Below are 16,429 nucleotides of genomic sequence, written 5' to 3'. Positions count from 1 at the left end.
ATAAAACTTGACTATATTTAATGCAACTTTTATTTTGAAGTTTTTCTTTAATCTTGATTAGCTTAGGATTCATATCAAAATTCTAAAAACAAAGATATAAAAAAAGTAAAAGTAATATTTATAATTGGGCGGAAATTGCTTAGTATTTATATTAAACAAGGTGGAGCAAGAAATTGGACAGAGACAAGAAATATAATCTCGTCCCATCCCGTCCCCGGTCCCCGGTCCCCGACCCCCTTTATGTAACAGAGAAAAAATGTTCTCCACTCCCTTCCCATTCCCCATCTAAACGGGGAATCCTCGGGCACAGGTCCCGCAAGTAAAATGTGAAAACTAAATAATAATGACAGAAACAATATCTTTTACCCAAAATTCAGAGCATAGGAGACAACATTTGAAACCTGATGAATCAAAACAAGATAAGACTAAGTTAAGATTTAAACCTACCGCTATGCTTCTGTGGGTTCACAGTTCTTCAAAATGGTGACAAAACTGTTGCCTTTCTCCTTCAAGCCAGCTTCAACAAACGCATTTACAAGCCTGTTACAAGCAGAAACATCAAAATCTCCACTACTTGATTGTTTCCATTGATCAATAACTTCACCAATTTCCTTCAAGTGATCAAGCATCAGGTAACAAGATAGAATGCAAATGTAGTTTCTGCTCGTCATTTTTTGCTTTGTCATCCTTAATGATCTCCAAATCTCATCAACTTTGTCTTTGTTTCCCATACCAGCATACAAGATAATGAGGAGGTCGTATGTAATCCATTCTCGTTGCGTAATGCCACTCTCAGACTCGACTACGGAGTTCGACTCGGAATGCAGTAGATGAGCTGATGTAATGTATATGTTGACGAGATTGATATATCGCACCCAGACTTCATTTGAATTGGGGTTGCGATTCATCTCATCGAGAATCCGTATAACGCCATTGATATTTAATGTTGCAGCTAGAGAGCTGATCCAAAGATTATACGTGAAAATGTCAGGATGAACCTTGCTTTGTTTCAGGTCGTCGACAATCGAGGATACCTTTTCTACTTGCCCGACCGATGTGTACAAAGTCATCATCTCATTGAATGGAAGGGCAGTGAGAGGTATACCTGACTCCTTCATTTTTTCATAAAGAGTTTCTGCCTTTTCAGTCAATTTGGATCCCGCAAATGAGTGAAGGAGAGCAGTATAAGTTTCACAAGTTTTGGCGTCGATTGGCAGACCTTCAAAGTATCGTTCAGCAGCATCGATACCGAAAACTTTCGTCATCAAGTCAATGCGGATTGCAAAGTCAGAATCGGATAACTCGTTTTTGTTATGAGACACCATCCATTCTAAAATCTGCAGGCAAGTAAGGTAAAGAGATTGTCAGTTCATTGTAAATAGAGAAGATGGCATAAAAGCCCCTGATCAGTGTTCTACAGATTATGAGCCAAAGAAAATGACGGTGTTCTTCTAACCATTTTCTTACCCTTTTCACAAATGAGAAATAAGGAAGATTTTAGCAGACATAAAATTCAATTTCACTTGTAGTAGTACAATGCAACTTGAACCCTTATTCTTGAATATGAGCATATAATTATATCATTAGTAATTTTATGCAGCCGTGTATGCTTTACAGGAACATTCAATGAAATTCTTGAACCACTTAATTGAAGTTTTGGAATATGTGAGCTATGTTCTTGAAGGATTAAGGGAACCCTGTGAGATCCCACCTCGGTTGGGGAGGAGAACGAAGCATTCTTTATAAGGGTGTGGAAACCTCTCCCAAGCAGACGTGTTTTAAAAACCTTGAGGGAAAGCCCAAAAGGAAAAGCCTAAAGAGGACAATATCTGTTAGTAGTGGACTTAGGGCATTCCACATGGTATTAGAGCCAGACACCTGGCGATGTACCAGTGAGGAAGCTGAGCACCGAAAGGGGGTGGACACGAGGCGGTGTGCCAGCAAGGACGCTAGGCCCCGAAAGGGAGTGGATTGAGGGATCCCACATCGATTGGAGAAGGGAACGAGTGTTAGCGAGAAACGTTGGGTCCCGAAGGGGGTGGATTGTGAGATCTCACACCAATTGGGGAGAAGAACGAAACATTCTTTATAAGGGTGTGGAAACCTCTCCCTAATAGACGCGTTTTGAAAACCTTGAGAGGAAGCTCGAAAGAGAAAGCCCAAAGAAGGCAATATCTGTAAGGGGTGGGTTTGGGCTATTACAAGAACTCTCAAAATATGAGCTACAACTTTCTATTTCTCATATTGACCATAAATATACTTTTTGCATTTATCTCATTACAAAACATTTGTTGAGTATATCAGTTGTGGAATTTCTCTCCTCTATATGTGGCATAAAGGGCAAGATTGAGACCGTGGTACTTCGGCAGGGCAAGATATGGGCCATATCACTTTGAGACTAAGACTTACTGCTGCAAATATCCAAGCCTATCAACACAATGGTGTCTACTCCAATTAACTATGGTCCCATTAATTTGTCTAGAAATTGTAATGGCCCGGCAAATACTGTCCTTTTTGGGCTATCCCTGGAGATTTTAAAACACGTCTGCTAGGGAGAGATTTTCACACCTTTATAAAGAATGTTTCGTTCTCCTCTCCAACCAATGTGAGATCTCATACTCCACCTCCTTCAGGGCCCAACGTCCTCGCTGGCACTCATTCCCTTCTCCAATCAATGTGGGATCTCACAATACACCCCCCTTTGGGGCCAACATCCTCGCTGGCACATTGTCCAGTGTCCATCCCCCTTCGGGGCTCATCCTCCTTGCTGGCACATCGCCCAGTGTTTGGCTTTGAAACCATTTGTAACAACCTAAACCCACCGCTAGCAGATATTTTCTTCTTTGGGTTTTCCCTCAAAGTTTTAAAACGCATCTACTAGGGAGAGGTTTCCACACCTTTATAAAGGAAGTTTCCTTCTCCTCTCCAACCGATATGGGATCTCACAATCCACCCCCTCAAGGCCCAGCGTCCTCGCTAGCAAACACTCCCCTCTCAAATTGATGTCGTTCCTCTCTCCAAACGATGTGGGATCTCACACAATATTGTACCAGCTCTTAATTTTGCCCCATGTTACCAACGCCAGTTCAACAACGTATTGGCCACCCCTCTCCTTGTACTGGAATTTGCTCTCTCAGTTATGGACATTCTTGGGAAGGAGTAAAATAAAGCCTTGTCTAAGCATGCCAACTAAGCACATTGCATAAACCTCTTCTCCTTCATCTAGTTATCTAGCTGCTAAACCATTCAAAGTTAGGGACCAGCTCCAATTCTATCATTCTCAAGTTTACAATACCATTTAAAGTTTTTGGTTACTCAGATTCTCCCTCAAAGATATATCTGAAGCCCTATCTTTCTGCCTTCAATACATTGCTTTCATTGATAGACAATTTGATGAGAAACTCAATGCCTACAGAGTAAGGGCGAGTTTAGAAGCATCCTTATTGCACTCAATCAACTAGGTGTTTTCTTCCACTATCCTGTCCTTGGCTTCATGGCTTCATGTTCATCAACAAAACCCTAAACCCTAAACCCGTGTGTTAAAAAGAAACACCAACAGGTGATTTTAAAATTAAGATGAAGAAGAAGAAATGAATTTTCATTAATAATGAAATAATACAAAAGGTATGAAAGACAATAAAATACCCTAGAAGCTAATATAAAAGCAACCCAATAGTTTCAATATCAAAAAAGACAAATAATAATAATTACAAAGACGGGTTCAAGTAGAAGTTAATACAGCTACCCTCACCCAAAATAGTAGTTTTTAACAAAGCATTGGTCCGAAAAACTGTAATAGCCCAAGCCCACCGTTAGCAGATATTGTCCTCTTTGGGCTTTCCCTTCTGGGTTTCCCCTCAAAATTTTAAAACGCGTCTACTAGGGAGAGGTTTCCACACCCTTATAAAAAGTGTTTTGCTCCCCTCTCAAATCGATGTGGGACCTCACAATCCACCCCCTTTGGGAACTAACGTCCTCATTGGCACTCGTCCCCCTCTCCAATCGATGTGGGATCTCACAATCCACCCCCCTTCGGGCCCCAGCGTCCTCACTGACCCTCGTCCCCCTCTCCAATCGATGTGGGATCTCACAATCCACCCCCCTTCGGGGCCCAACGTCCTCACTGACACTCGTCCCCCTCTCTAATCGATGTGGGATCTCACAATCCACCCCTCCCCCTCCACCCCTTTTGGGACCTAGCGTCCTCGCTGGCACTCGTTCCCCTCTCCAATCGATGTGAGATCTCATAATCCCACATCGATCATGAGATCCCTTCGGGGCTCAGCATCCTCGTTGGCTTACCGTTCAGTTCCTAGCTCTGATACCATTTGTAACAGCCTACACCCACCACTGGCAGATATTATCCGCTTCGGCCCGTTACGTATCGCTGTCAGCCTCACGGTATTAAAACGCGTCTACTAGAGAGGGGTTTCCACATCTTTATAAAGAATGTTTTGTTCTCCTCCCCAACCGTGTGGGATCTCACGCTCCACCCCCTTAGGGCCCAGCATCCCGCTGGCACTCGTTTCCCTCTCCAATCGATGTGGGATCTCACAATAGTTCTTTCCTTTCTTTCTTTCTTTCTATTCACTAAAATCTTCCGTGCATGACCTGTTTCAAGACATCTTTAGTTGTCTTGGGACAACACTGAAGGCTAAAGCTTTTGAGCAAAAAGAACCACCTAACAAAGGGTGCATGTGCAAATTATATGAGTATTTGTATAGCTTGTATCAAACTCCAAATGTTTGATTGGAAGGCGCAAACATTTTGGTTCGTAGACATACAAATCTTCTTGTTTTAATATTAAAAATAAGGTTAGAGAGTATACTTCACTCTAGAAGACTTAACTAACTACACTATAGCTAAGAATTACAAATACAAACTCCCTCAACAGTGTTTATACAGATGACGAGTACATAAGTTCAATTTTACATAGAAGACAGCTTACACTTCACTCCAGCATTTTTATTTAGCTGAAAATTTTCCAAGCATTTGTCCACTTTCATTTATATTCGTGTTCATTTACATAGAGCTGCACATTTGATTTGATTTCATTGAGAGTTACCGCAACAACACTAGTCCTTTTCTAATAAGGATTATCCTTATCTTTGTTTACATCTCGGATTGGAACAAATTACCATAATTCGTCTCCACCTAAGGATTCGGCAACATTTTTTACAAATTTTTCGAATGGAGGCTCGAGCACAAATCAAATGAACCAACTGGATGCAGATAAAAAATTGATATCTTATCCATATCCAAGCATATATAAAATAAATGATTGATTCCAAAGAAAAAATTTAGAAGATTCTGTTTTCCAGAGTTACAATTATCCATTAAAGAACCACAGAAAAAATTTCTCCTCATTTTATAACTGTCATTTATCATCTGATAAATACTGTAAGAAGCAAGAAGAACACAGATAAAACATTACCTCAAGAGCGTGCTTATACCGCTGAAGCCTTCTGAGTTCTTTGGAGATGTTCCGAAGCTCAGTGATCGTAACTTGATTTCCCTCACTCGTCCATCTCTGAATAACGTTGATAGCACTTCGCTTGGGAAGTCTGAGCCGAAATATTCTGCTCTTCAAGTCATTGATTTCTTCAGAATTCACTGATTCATCAAGAGATTCACTCCTCAGTGCTCCATGAGAGCAATAGTTCGAAACACTGGCTTCGTTGAAGACCGGGATCGCTTTGAAACTTTGATTTAAGAAGCCTCTATTCCTGAATTTTCTAGGGTTCAGATCGATTTACACAAATCCTCAAATAACGAAGAAAGAACGAAATTGCATGGAAATTAAGAACAGCCATACTTACCGATTTAAGGAGAGGAAGAGAGAGCGAGAAGCCATGGAAATGGATCCTTCGCTTGGTGACCCAATCTCCGTTTAGCTGATTATCGAATCCGCCACGAGTTTGTAGGCTTTTGAACACTTGGGAGGCAATTGGCGTAGAGAGTTATTAACATCAGCCTCCCACTCTTAAAAGCGTGGTTAAGAAGAGGTTTCTACACACTTAGAAGAAATGTTTCGTTATCCTCTCCAATCGAGATGAGATCTCATATTTAGAGTGTCCATCAAAGTCTTCCATGTAAGTTTCAGGATGATCATCATCACGTATACGAGGAATCCATAACATCAAACCGTGAATCAAAAATAGTGATGAGAATTTGTTTTCTACGATAACAAAACAGTAATCTACTAGTCACGTTTTCTTTTCGTGAGAATGCCATAGGACTATAGATCTTGTATCACTCCACATGGTCGTATGAATCTGCCTTACATCTCGGTTCCTCATTGTTGGATCGAATGAGACCTCAGTACAAGAAAAGTAATACCGTGAGAGAATGGTGAAAAGAACCCCATTAACCAGTGAAATAAAATATGAAATCGTAAGCTTTGAAGCAGTGAGAGGAAACACTACTCCTCACTTCACAAACTTTCACACTCACAAGGATTGGAACGGTAGACATTGGGCCGACTTTCGAGCCCAAACCCCTTGTTTATATAGGTTGGGTGATCTCAGAGGCTCGCTCGAAAAGGCGATCACTGTGTTGTAAAATATGTAAGTCAAACAAATAATACAGTATTTTAGCACTCTCGTAAGTAACTCTAAGTTTGGTGGACACAAAGAAATTGATCTATTAGAAAGTTTAAAACCTTTTCATTTTTCTATGGTTTGTAACGGTTTAGTTATGTATTGTAACAGCTCAAGTCCACCACTAGTAGATATTGTTTGTTTTGCTCGGTTACATACCGTCATAATGAGAGAGTTTTTCACACCCTTATAAAGAGTTCTGTACCTCTCTACAACTAATGTGGGATCTCACAATTCACCCCATTGAAGCTAGCGTCCTCGCTCGCACACCACCCGGTGACTAGCTTTAATATCACTGTCAAAGTCCAACCCCACTGCTAACACATATTGTCCGTTTTGTCCCGTTACATATCGTCGTCAGTCTCACAGTTTTAGAACACATCAACTAAGGAGAGGTTTTCACATCCTTACCAGAAATGTTTCATTCTCCACCCCAACTAATATGAGATCTCACGTGTGTTTACTCCACCGTCAAAAACCATATAAAAATTAAGTATCATAAAACATTCTTAGAATCACTCTCATTCGAAGATCTCGACATTCATGTAGTCCCGTAGCTAGTAAAAACAAAGCCAATCAGACAATAGATATCATCACAAGTTTAACTCGACCAACTCGACCATCAACGCAATTAATCACGATGGATATACAAACATATGATATCATCATAAAATCATTCGAAAAACTCGAGTTCATATCCAGATTTCCTCACTCACTCTAATGTTCATGATATTCAAGTAAATCTGGGCAGCCATTTTCACAAACTTCACAATAAACATTATGAACTTAAGAGACCTCTCAGCTTTCCAAGAGTTCCCATGGACATCCCCATCTTCAGAGACGTCTCACAAAAATGGATATCAACTATGATTGGAGCTTCTCATCAGAAACCCCCCACTGCAAGAAACTGACCTGTTCATACTCCCCTCTGATTTCTCCGAGAAATTCCCATTTCTCTGCTCCGATTCACCTTCCCAATCCATTTTTTCATTAACAACACCAAGAACAGAGCTGATTTGAAGAGCAGAGGGCAAATCTAAAGACACCGATCTTCTCATCGCCTGATTGTCACTTTCTAAATGGATTTCATCTTGTTCTTCGTTTCTCGTGGAATTTTCCCCTGAATTGGCGGCGTTTTCTTCTTCCTCCTGTAAATTCGCCATCTGGGTTTCGGCCGGAGGCGGTGTCGGTGTCGGTGGAGCGGAGTGAGCTACGACGGGAGCGCGGCACATGGGGCAATTGGTGTGGGATCGAAGCCAAGTATCGATACAGGGGAGATGAAAAGCGTGGCTACATTTTGGCAAGAGTCTTAAAGTTTCATCCTCTTCGAATTCGCTTAAACAAACAGAGCACTCTGTTCCGTCGATCAAACCCTCGCCGGATTTGAATTTGCAGACGGCGATGGTGTCGATAACAGCCGGCGGGAGGCCGATGGTACGGATATACCAAATGGGGTGATCCAAAACAGGGCCGTGGTGGTGGAGGTGGTGGGTTGGGGGCGGTGGGGAATCGAGGCGGCGGATCTGTCTACGGCGGGCGGAGTAGAAACGGGCGTAGACGGCGTAGCAGAGGACGAGGAGGAAGGTAAAAGAGAGGAGAGCGATGGTTAAGGTAACCAAATTGGAGAGTTTATGCGGCGATTTGGCGGCGGAGGAGAGATTGAAATCGTCAAAATCGGGCGGCGGGATTGAAGTAGAGATGTAAGAACAGAGTGTAGGGCATTTTTCGAGGCAATCGGAGGAGCAGGAATCGGAAGGGTGATCGAGGCAGTATTCAGGGCAGAATTTGTTGAGGTCTTCGTCGGCGTCGTCGGAGAGAAGCTTTCTGGAAGAGAGGAAATCCATGGCGGATTTGAAGAACAGAGGAGGTGGAGATTGAGAAGGCGGCGGCGGTGGATGGAGAGGAGTGGTTCATGAAAGTAGGTCACCGAAAGCTATGAATGTCTGGATTGGATGTTTGTTTGTTATGAATGTTGACTTTTTTTTGGCGGTGGCAATGGATTGAATCAAGGTTTCTCTCTACTAATCTATTATTTGTCACCGGCCATGAAACAAGAACCAAGAACATCACTACCGTTCTCGATACCATTTTAGATGAACACGATGAACAAGATAAACACGACTCTCCACAGTGATATGATATTGTCCATTTTGAGCTGAACATAAGCTCTCGCGGTTTTGCTTTGGGCTTCCGCAAAAGTCCTCATACCGAGATAGTATTATTTCATTATAAACCTATGATCATTCCCTAGATTAGCGGAGGTGGGACTTTCATCCAACATAATTGAGATCCTTATAAGCCAAATCTTTTTAATAGATCATTGTGGATAATTAACCCGTTTCAAAAACTATATCAACTCTGGTCAAAATGGGTTTGTCTAAGGATGTATATCATAAATATTATGCTATCAACTCAGTACTGGTGCATATAAGTGAGTTTCGTGTGTGTTTGTTCGGTGATACGTAAGTGGGTTTTGTGTGTGCGTATGTGAATTCAATTCTTCGTTACATTTTAACGTTTTTCAATTAAGAATTAGGTTAATTAAGAGAGAAAAAAGTCTAGATTTCTACCAACATTGAGAATATATGTGAGTTCCCACATTGATTGGAGAAGGAAATGAAGCATTACTTGTGTGTAGAAACCTCTCCCTAGTAGACGAGTTTTAAAATCATGAGACTGACGGTAATACGTAACAGGCAAAAACGGACAATATCTGCTAGTGATAGACTTAGACTGTTACAAATAGTATCAGAGTCAAGCATCAAACGGTGTGTCAACGAGGATGGCCCCTAAGGGGTGGATTGTTAGATCTCACAGCGGTTGAAGAAGGGAATGAAGGTATCAAAGCCCGACACCAAACGGTGTGTTAGCGAGGACGTTGGCCTCTAAGGGGGTGGATTGTTAGATCTCACATCGGTCGAAGAAGGGAATGAAGGTATCAGAGCCAGGCATCAAACAGTGTGTCAGCGAGGACGCTAGCCCCTAAGGAGGTAGATTGTTAGATCCCACAGTGGTCGAAGAAGGGGATGAAGGTATTAGAGTCCGACACCAAACAGTGTGTCAGCGAGGACGCTAGCCCCTAAGGGGGTAAATTATTAGATCCCACATCGGTCGGAGAAGGGAATGAAGGTATCAGAGCCAGGCACCAAACAGTGCGTCAGCGAGGATGCTAGCCCCTAAGGGGGTGGATTGTTAGATCCCACAGTGGTTGGAGAAGGGAACGAAGGTATCAGAACCAAGCATCAAACGGTGTGTCAGCGAGGACGCTAGCCCCTAAGGAGATAGATTGTTAGATCCCACAGCGGTCGAAGAAGGGAATGAAGGTATCAGAGCCCGACACCAAACAGTGTGTCAGCGAGGATGCTGGTCCCTAAGGGAGTAAATTATTAGATCCCACATCGGTCGGAGAAGGGAATAAAGGGTATCAAAGCCAAGCACCAAACAGTGTGTCAGCGAGGATGCTAGCCCCTAAGGGGGTGGATTGTTAGATCCCACAGCGAAGAAGGGAACGAAGGTATCAGAGCCCAGCACCAAGGGGTGTGCTAGCGAGGATGCTCGTCTCAAGGGGAGTGGATTGTTAGATCTCACATCGATTGGAGAAGGAAACGAAATAGTGTGAAAACCTCTCTCTAGTAGACTGAAATCCGACATCAGTTGGAGCTGGAAAACGAAGTATTCTTTATAAGAGTGAGAAAATCTCTCTCTAATAGACGAGGTTGACCACGATACGTAACGGGTCAAAACCGACAAGGAATTGACACATATTTAAAGCTTAAAACACTAAGAAACCCACACTTAAAAGCTAATATTACCAATACATTTGAACTTGGAAGTAACCCCAAAAGCGAAACTAAATTAGGGCCACAAGGCAATCAAATTAAGGCTTGTAAGCAACAACAATCCACCATATTTCATCATCTTCAAATCCTCTGACCCTTTACTTTCTTCTGTTCATCCGCCGTCTCGTCTTCGGAGATCCTCACCGGAGAAGCCGCCGCCCGCCGTCCGTCATGTCGTCCAACTCTGGTCATTTCTGGAGCTTCACAATCCTCAGATTCCGAACCTTGCTTCTTCAACTTTCTCATAAGATAGACACCTCCGCCCCCGCCGGTGGGTTCCGTCGTCGTCCGGTATCTGAGCCGCCGCAGAGTTCCTCCATTGCCGTGGTTCCGTACAGCTTCCGTTCCTTTGGTCTGTCGTCCCTCCTCAGATCTTATTGTCCCAGGTTAGTTACTTCGCTTTAATGGTGGCCTTTTTTATTTTTTTATTAGTTAAATTAATAAAAATACTCCTAATTTTATAATCACCTTAAAAATAGTTTAAATAATACTATTAATAAATGATTATTTTAAAAAAAATACCTTTTAATTTTTAACCCAATTTTAAAAATATCATTCATTAATATTTTTTCTTAATTTTTGAAAAATATTTTTACTGTTAATAATTTATTTAAAAAATACTCGCAGTATAATACATTTAACCTTAAAAAGAAAGAATATATAAATTTTTAATTTTTTTTTAATTTCATAGACCTTTATTTAAAAAGGCTTATTTTTAAAATACTTTTAAAAAATTTAAAAATATTAATGAAATTTTTGAAAGTTCTATATTTGAAATATATATATATATATATATATATATATATATATTTATTTGTATAGTTTTAAGATATTTTGAAAATGAAATATTAACGTTTTATCTAAAATTAAAATAATTTTTTTAATACTTTTAAAAAATTTAAAAGTATATTTTAAATTCTTTTTAAAATTTTAAAGATATTATTGACATTTTTAAAAGGTGGAATGGTATTTTAATTTTAATTTTTTTATATAAATGAAGTAAAAATATTTAAGAATAGCTAAACTATTTTTATTTGGCATGTTCTTCTTTTAAATTTATCCTAATAGAGTTTTAATACATAAAAATAATTCTAAATTATTTTTTTTAAAAGTTTATTAAAGATATAATTACATTTTTTTTATTTAATTAGGTGAAACCCACCAAAGTCCCATTTTCTCGTCTCATCAATATTCTTTCTTTACCATAATAAAATTTTATTTTTATTTTTTATAATTTTAATTTTAATTTTCATCGACGAGTCATTTTTAGCTAGTATTCTATAGCCTACTCGAAAACCCATTTTCTTTAATTAATCGAAAACTACGATACAAATTACTAATATTATTTTCCAAATATATATATTATTATTATTAATATTTGCAAAATTTAATTAAACATAAGGTCGAATTTCTTCTTCCCTAGTTGGTAAGTCAAAACATTGAAAATTTAAAATGAAAAAATCTTTTTTTTTTTTTGTTTTTTATTTTCTCTTAAATTGGACTTTACATTATTTTATTTATTTTAATTAATTATTTATTATTTTGGATTCAATGAATTTAGGGCAAAATGGATATTTGGGTCCCTATTGTCTCTCTTGGTACCTAGTTGGAATAAATGGCAAGCTCTTGAAGGTATATATTTCTATTTATTTCTTCAAATATTATTTTTTTTTCTTTATAAATAATTATTAATTTTAAAAATACCATTAAATTTTTATATTTGGTCTAAAAAATACTTAAATACTTTTATGATTTGTTTTTAGATGAAAATGTATTTCGTTACAAAAAATATTTTAAAAATATTTTTAAATTTTAAAAAATTTTATTAATACCCTTCGACTTTTGTAAACGGACTTTTAAAACAGTATTAACATTCTTAACATTAAAATAATAATAATAATAATAAATAAATAAATAAAGGTTTTATTATCCGTGTAACACCTATTTTAAAAGTGTTACATTAAATAATTTTAAAATTAATTAATTAAAGTAAAATTTTGAAATAAATATTATCAATTTCCATTTTTGAAAAATTGAAGGTTATTTTTTAAATTTAATAAATTTACATTACATTATTCAAATATTTATATAATAATACATTTTTTCAATATAAAAAAAAAATTATTTAAATAATAAAAATTATAAACGAACTTCTACTCAACTTTACAGTCCTGATTCTTCTGACCTTTCATTATTCTTTCATTATTTAGTTGATTTTTCTAACGCTGTCCGACACCCTTTACTGATAGCATACTATAAATTGATGTGTTATCGATATTGAATGGTTAGATGAAGCGGAAAAGGTGATCGAAGAGGCGGAGAATGCAGCAGAAGTAGTAGAAAAGGTAGCGGAATTAACAGAGAAGGTATCAGCAGAAATTGGGGAGACACTTCCTGAGAAGAGTAAGGTGAAAGAAGCAGCTGAAGTGGTAGAGAAGTATTCCAAGGAAATTGCCCATCATGCCCTCCTAGCACAACACATCCTCCACAAGGTTCCCTATTTATTAATTATCCGCTATGCTAAATTAATAAAAATTACCCTTAAAAAGTAATTTCCTCGTACCAATGGAGAGAGTATTACTCTCCTAGTCTCAAAATGCCTCGGCCTCATACCAATGGAGAGAGTATTTCTCTCTCACGGCTTTGATAGTATTCCTTAATTATATAGACTCATGATCATTTCCATTCATCAAACACCCTAAGGCTCTTGTGGCTTTGGGGTTCCCCAAAGAGCCTCATCCCAATGGAGAGAGTAGCTGCTCTCCTGGCCTTGCTTTGAGCTTCGTTACAAGCCTCAGGTCTCGTACTAATGGTCCCAAAAGACACCTCAAGTCTCATATCAATGGAGAGAGTACCGTTGGATGATGGAGCTAATTTAGAGAATGATCATGGGTTTATAAGTGATGAATACTAACTCCATTGGTACGAGACATTTTGAAAAAACTCAAAGCAAAACTATGAGAGCTTATGCTCAAAGTAGACAATATACCATTGTAGAGAGTCGTGTTTTTCTAACAAGTACCTCTCATGACTTTTCGATAGTATTCTTTGATTATAGACTCGTTAACATTCGTTAAATTAACCAAATGTAGGACAGTCATCCATTCATTCCACACCCATCCCACCTGTGGGACATTCGAGACATTCGTTAAATAAATACTGGTATGATGATATTGTCCACTTTGAGCATGAGTTCTCATACTTTGCTTTGGACATCCCCAAAAGGGCTCGTATCAATGACTTTCATCCAACACCTTCCCATGTTAAATGAACACAACTCTCCCGAATCGAATAAAAGTTTTAAAAAAATAATTAAAAAACCACAAATTATTATTAATATTATTAATTTCTTTCAATATTTTGATTGTAGGTGGAAGAATGGAAGCAAAAGCTAGACAAATCAGAGGCAGAAGAATAGTAAATTAATTAAATTAATAAATGTTTTTATTTAGTTTCTATTTAATATAATTTATTATAATTTCTATGTAAAAAATAAATAGAATCCTCAATAAATTAAAAAAAAATACTTTATTTCCACACTAGACTGAAATTCTAAAACTCAGAACTGAATAATCATAATCACAACAAAAATCGAATAATATAAATTTAATAAAAAAAAAAAAAAAAAAAACAAAATTCCCACCATAATCTAAAACAAAGCAGCAGCAAAAATCCCAACACCAACAGCCATAGATCCAGCAAATCCTGTACCAATAACACCAGCGCCGCTCTCCGCCGGTGCAGGCGCTGAAACAGGGGACGGTGCAGGGGCCAAAGGAGCTTCAGAAACGACCGGGGACGGCGCCGGCGCTGGCGACTTCGAGTGGGTGTGGTGGTGCCCCGCCATTGCCGGAGAAGCTACCAAGGCAACGAGCAAAAGAACAACAAGGAAGCTTCTGGAGGCCATCGGAAACAGAGCAAAACAGAGCAAAACAGAGTAAAACAGAGCAAAACAGAGTGAAACAGAGGAAGTTGGTTGATTTGGTGAAGAGGGAGATGGGGAGGGAGGGGATTTATAAGGGGGGGTGGGAGAGATTAGGCCGTTGGATTTGATCGGAATTTGGGGCGGAAGGGATCTCGAGGAGGAGGAATGGACGGTGGGGATTGAGTGAATTGGGATTTTTTTGAGGGTTTTTAGCGTTGGGAGTTGTAACGGTCGAGTGATCGACGGCTATGGTTGAGTAGCCGTTGGATGATAATGGCTGTCTTGGTAAATGAAGCCAATAATGCAATCTGTCACAGATTCATTTCTGTTTTTAGAAAAATGAAAATTTGAATTTTTGAAAAAAAAAATGAAATGCGTTTCTTTTATTTGTCTTTTTATTTAAAATTTTGAGTTTATCCATTAAGTAATTTTAGAAGAAAAAAAAAGTGCTTTTAAAAGTTTCCATAATTTAAAAAATATTAAATATTGTTTTTGTATTTTAATTTACGAAATTAATAAAAAATACTCGTCACTCAAACAAAATATATTTTAAAAATTTTAAAAATTTTAATAATATCTTTTCAACATTTTTATAGTTAGTTTTAAATGAAAACCGTTAATAATTTGTTTCAAAAATATTATTGAGTTTAATGGCGGAATTTAAAATATTAATATTATATTTTTAAAATATTCCGTTAAACTTTAAAAAAGTTACATTAATATTTTTATAAAACAAATTAAAATTTTTGGAGCTATTTCTATCTATAAATATATGAAAAATAATTTTAGAAGAAAAAAATTAATCTTTAAATTTTTATGATTTTTAAAGCGTTTAGATGTTTACAAAATATCAATGAAATTCTTGTATTTTAATTTTCAAAATTTATAAATAAATAATATTCCTAAACTAAAAAAAAATTCTAGATAAAACGGTTAATATTTTGTTTTAAAACTACATTTAAAACCTTCAAAATAATTTTAAAAATACTCTTTTTTAACTTTTTAAGTCTATTTCAAAAATATTATTGTGCTTTAAAAGGCTTCACTAACACCTTTGAAGTTTCTTTGTTAGTACATTGACAAAATTATTAGTACCGTAACGTTTTAAAAATACACATAAATTTTAAAAATGTAACATTAAATTTTTAAAAAATGCCATTTTAAAATTTTCTAAGTTAATTAATAAATATATCCCTTTAAAAAAATATCTTTAGACTTTTAAAAGTTTTAATAATACCCTTAAAATTTCAAGAAAATCACAAAAATATCCTTAACGTTAGTTTTGGATGAAAATCATGAGTAAAAATACTCTCGAACTTTTAATAGTATTCAAAAATACCATTGAATTTTAATATCATTCAACTTTTTAAAAAAATTCAAAAATATATTTACCGTTAGTACTATACTTAAAAAATATTTATAAAATTTTAAAAGCAGTATTAACACTCTTTAGATTTATAAAAAAAAAATTGTTAAAAAGAAATATACCGTCAATATATAGACGAAAACCATAAATTACATCAAATGCGTTAATGTTATTTTTGTAAAGCTCATGAGTATTTAAAAAATGTGGTACTAAAACGGTAAAGGTATTTTTAAATTTATTAAAAAAGTTTAAGAATAATAATAAAACTCGTATATTTTTAAACACTATTCAACCATTTCTATGGAATCTTATGTGCTATGTATTTTTATATTTTTTTAAAAGTTTAAAGATAATATTAAAGTTTTTGAAAGTTCATGAGTAATTTTGAAATAAAGGCAAAGTTTAAAGATATTTTTATGAATTTAGTCTTTTTAAATATTATATTGATAAATATACGTGTCCAATATGTTCGTAAATTTTTTTAAAAAAATGTTAATACAAAATTGAAATTAAATAATTTACTTGATATAAAATCAAAAGCTTAAAAATTTATTAAATATACAATCTACTAGATATAAACACGTGAAAATTTAGGAACCAAACAGAAACTTTTTAAAGTTTAGAGGTTAATCGACAAAAATTGAAGTTCATAACATTTAATCAATGATAAAATATTTAATAACATGGCAAATAAAAAAAA

The 16,429-nt window shown here is 36.6% G+C and overlaps 4 protein-coding genes across 6 annotated transcripts; 1 reads left to right on the top strand and 3 right to left on the bottom strand.

The window, feature by feature from the left end:
• Positions 1-316: 316 nt before the first annotated feature.
• LOC111811100 (pentatricopeptide repeat-containing protein At5g09450, mitochondrial) lies at positions 317-5,963 on the bottom strand. Of its 2 annotated transcripts, none has more exons than XM_023697830.1 (3): positions 5,820-5,963; positions 5,435-5,726; positions 317-1,337 (listed from the first exon to the last, which is right to left on the bottom strand). In XM_023697830.1, the coding sequence occupies exons 1-3, from the start codon at positions 5,852-5,854 to the stop codon at positions 450-452; spliced, it is 1,215 nt and encodes a 404-aa protein (XP_023553598.1). In that variant the 5' UTR covers positions 5,855-5,963; the 3' UTR covers positions 317-449. The 2 variants fall into 2 exon arrangements, with proteins under 2 accessions (XP_023553598.1, XP_023553597.1); XM_023697829.1 differs by having other exon boundaries at positions 5,435-5,735; positions 5,820-5,959.
• A 1,197-nt stretch (positions 5,964-7,160) lies between these two features.
• On the bottom strand, positions 7,161-8,681 carry LOC111811891 (E3 ubiquitin-protein ligase RING1-like). The gene has a single exon (XM_023698942.1). It carries the CDS (start codon positions 8,441-8,443, stop codon positions 7,460-7,462), a length of 984 nt encoding a protein of 327 aa, XP_023554710.1. The 5' UTR covers positions 8,444-8,681; the 3' UTR covers positions 7,161-7,459.
• Positions 8,682-10,319: 1,638 nt separating this feature from the next.
• Positions 10,320-14,052, top strand: LOC111811900. Of its 2 annotated transcripts, none has more exons than XM_023698951.1 (4): positions 10,320-10,824; positions 12,000-12,070; positions 12,728-12,930; positions 13,531-13,694. In XM_023698951.1, exons 1-4 carry the CDS (start codon positions 10,610-10,612, stop codon positions 13,588-13,590), a joined length of 549 nt encoding a protein of 182 aa, XP_023554719.1. In that variant the 5' UTR covers positions 10,320-10,609; the 3' UTR covers positions 13,591-13,694. The 2 variants fall into 2 exon arrangements, with proteins under 2 accessions (XP_023554719.1, XP_023554721.1); XM_023698953.1 differs by lacking the exon at positions 13,531-13,694 and adding an exon at positions 13,809-14,052 and having other exon boundaries at positions 10,322-10,824.
• Positions 13,954-14,442, bottom strand: LOC111811901 (dihydrolipoyllysine-residue acetyltransferase component of pyruvate dehydrogenase complex-like). Its single transcript, XM_023698954.1, has one exon. It carries the CDS (start codon positions 14,343-14,345, stop codon positions 14,088-14,090), a length of 258 nt encoding a protein of 85 aa, XP_023554722.1. The 5' UTR covers positions 14,346-14,442; the 3' UTR covers positions 13,954-14,087.
• Positions 14,443-16,429: the final 1,987 nt, after the last annotated feature.

Source organism: Cucurbita pepo, chromosome LG15, assembly GCF_002806865.2.
Source record: "Cucurbita pepo subsp. pepo cultivar mu-cu-16 chromosome LG15, ASM280686v2, whole genome shotgun sequence".
Lineage (NCBI taxonomy): Eukaryota > Viridiplantae > Streptophyta > Magnoliopsida > Cucurbitales > Cucurbitaceae > Cucurbita > Cucurbita pepo.
The sequence above is the reverse complement of the archived record's forward strand: the minus strand, read 5'-3'. Positions and strand labels throughout refer to the sequence as shown.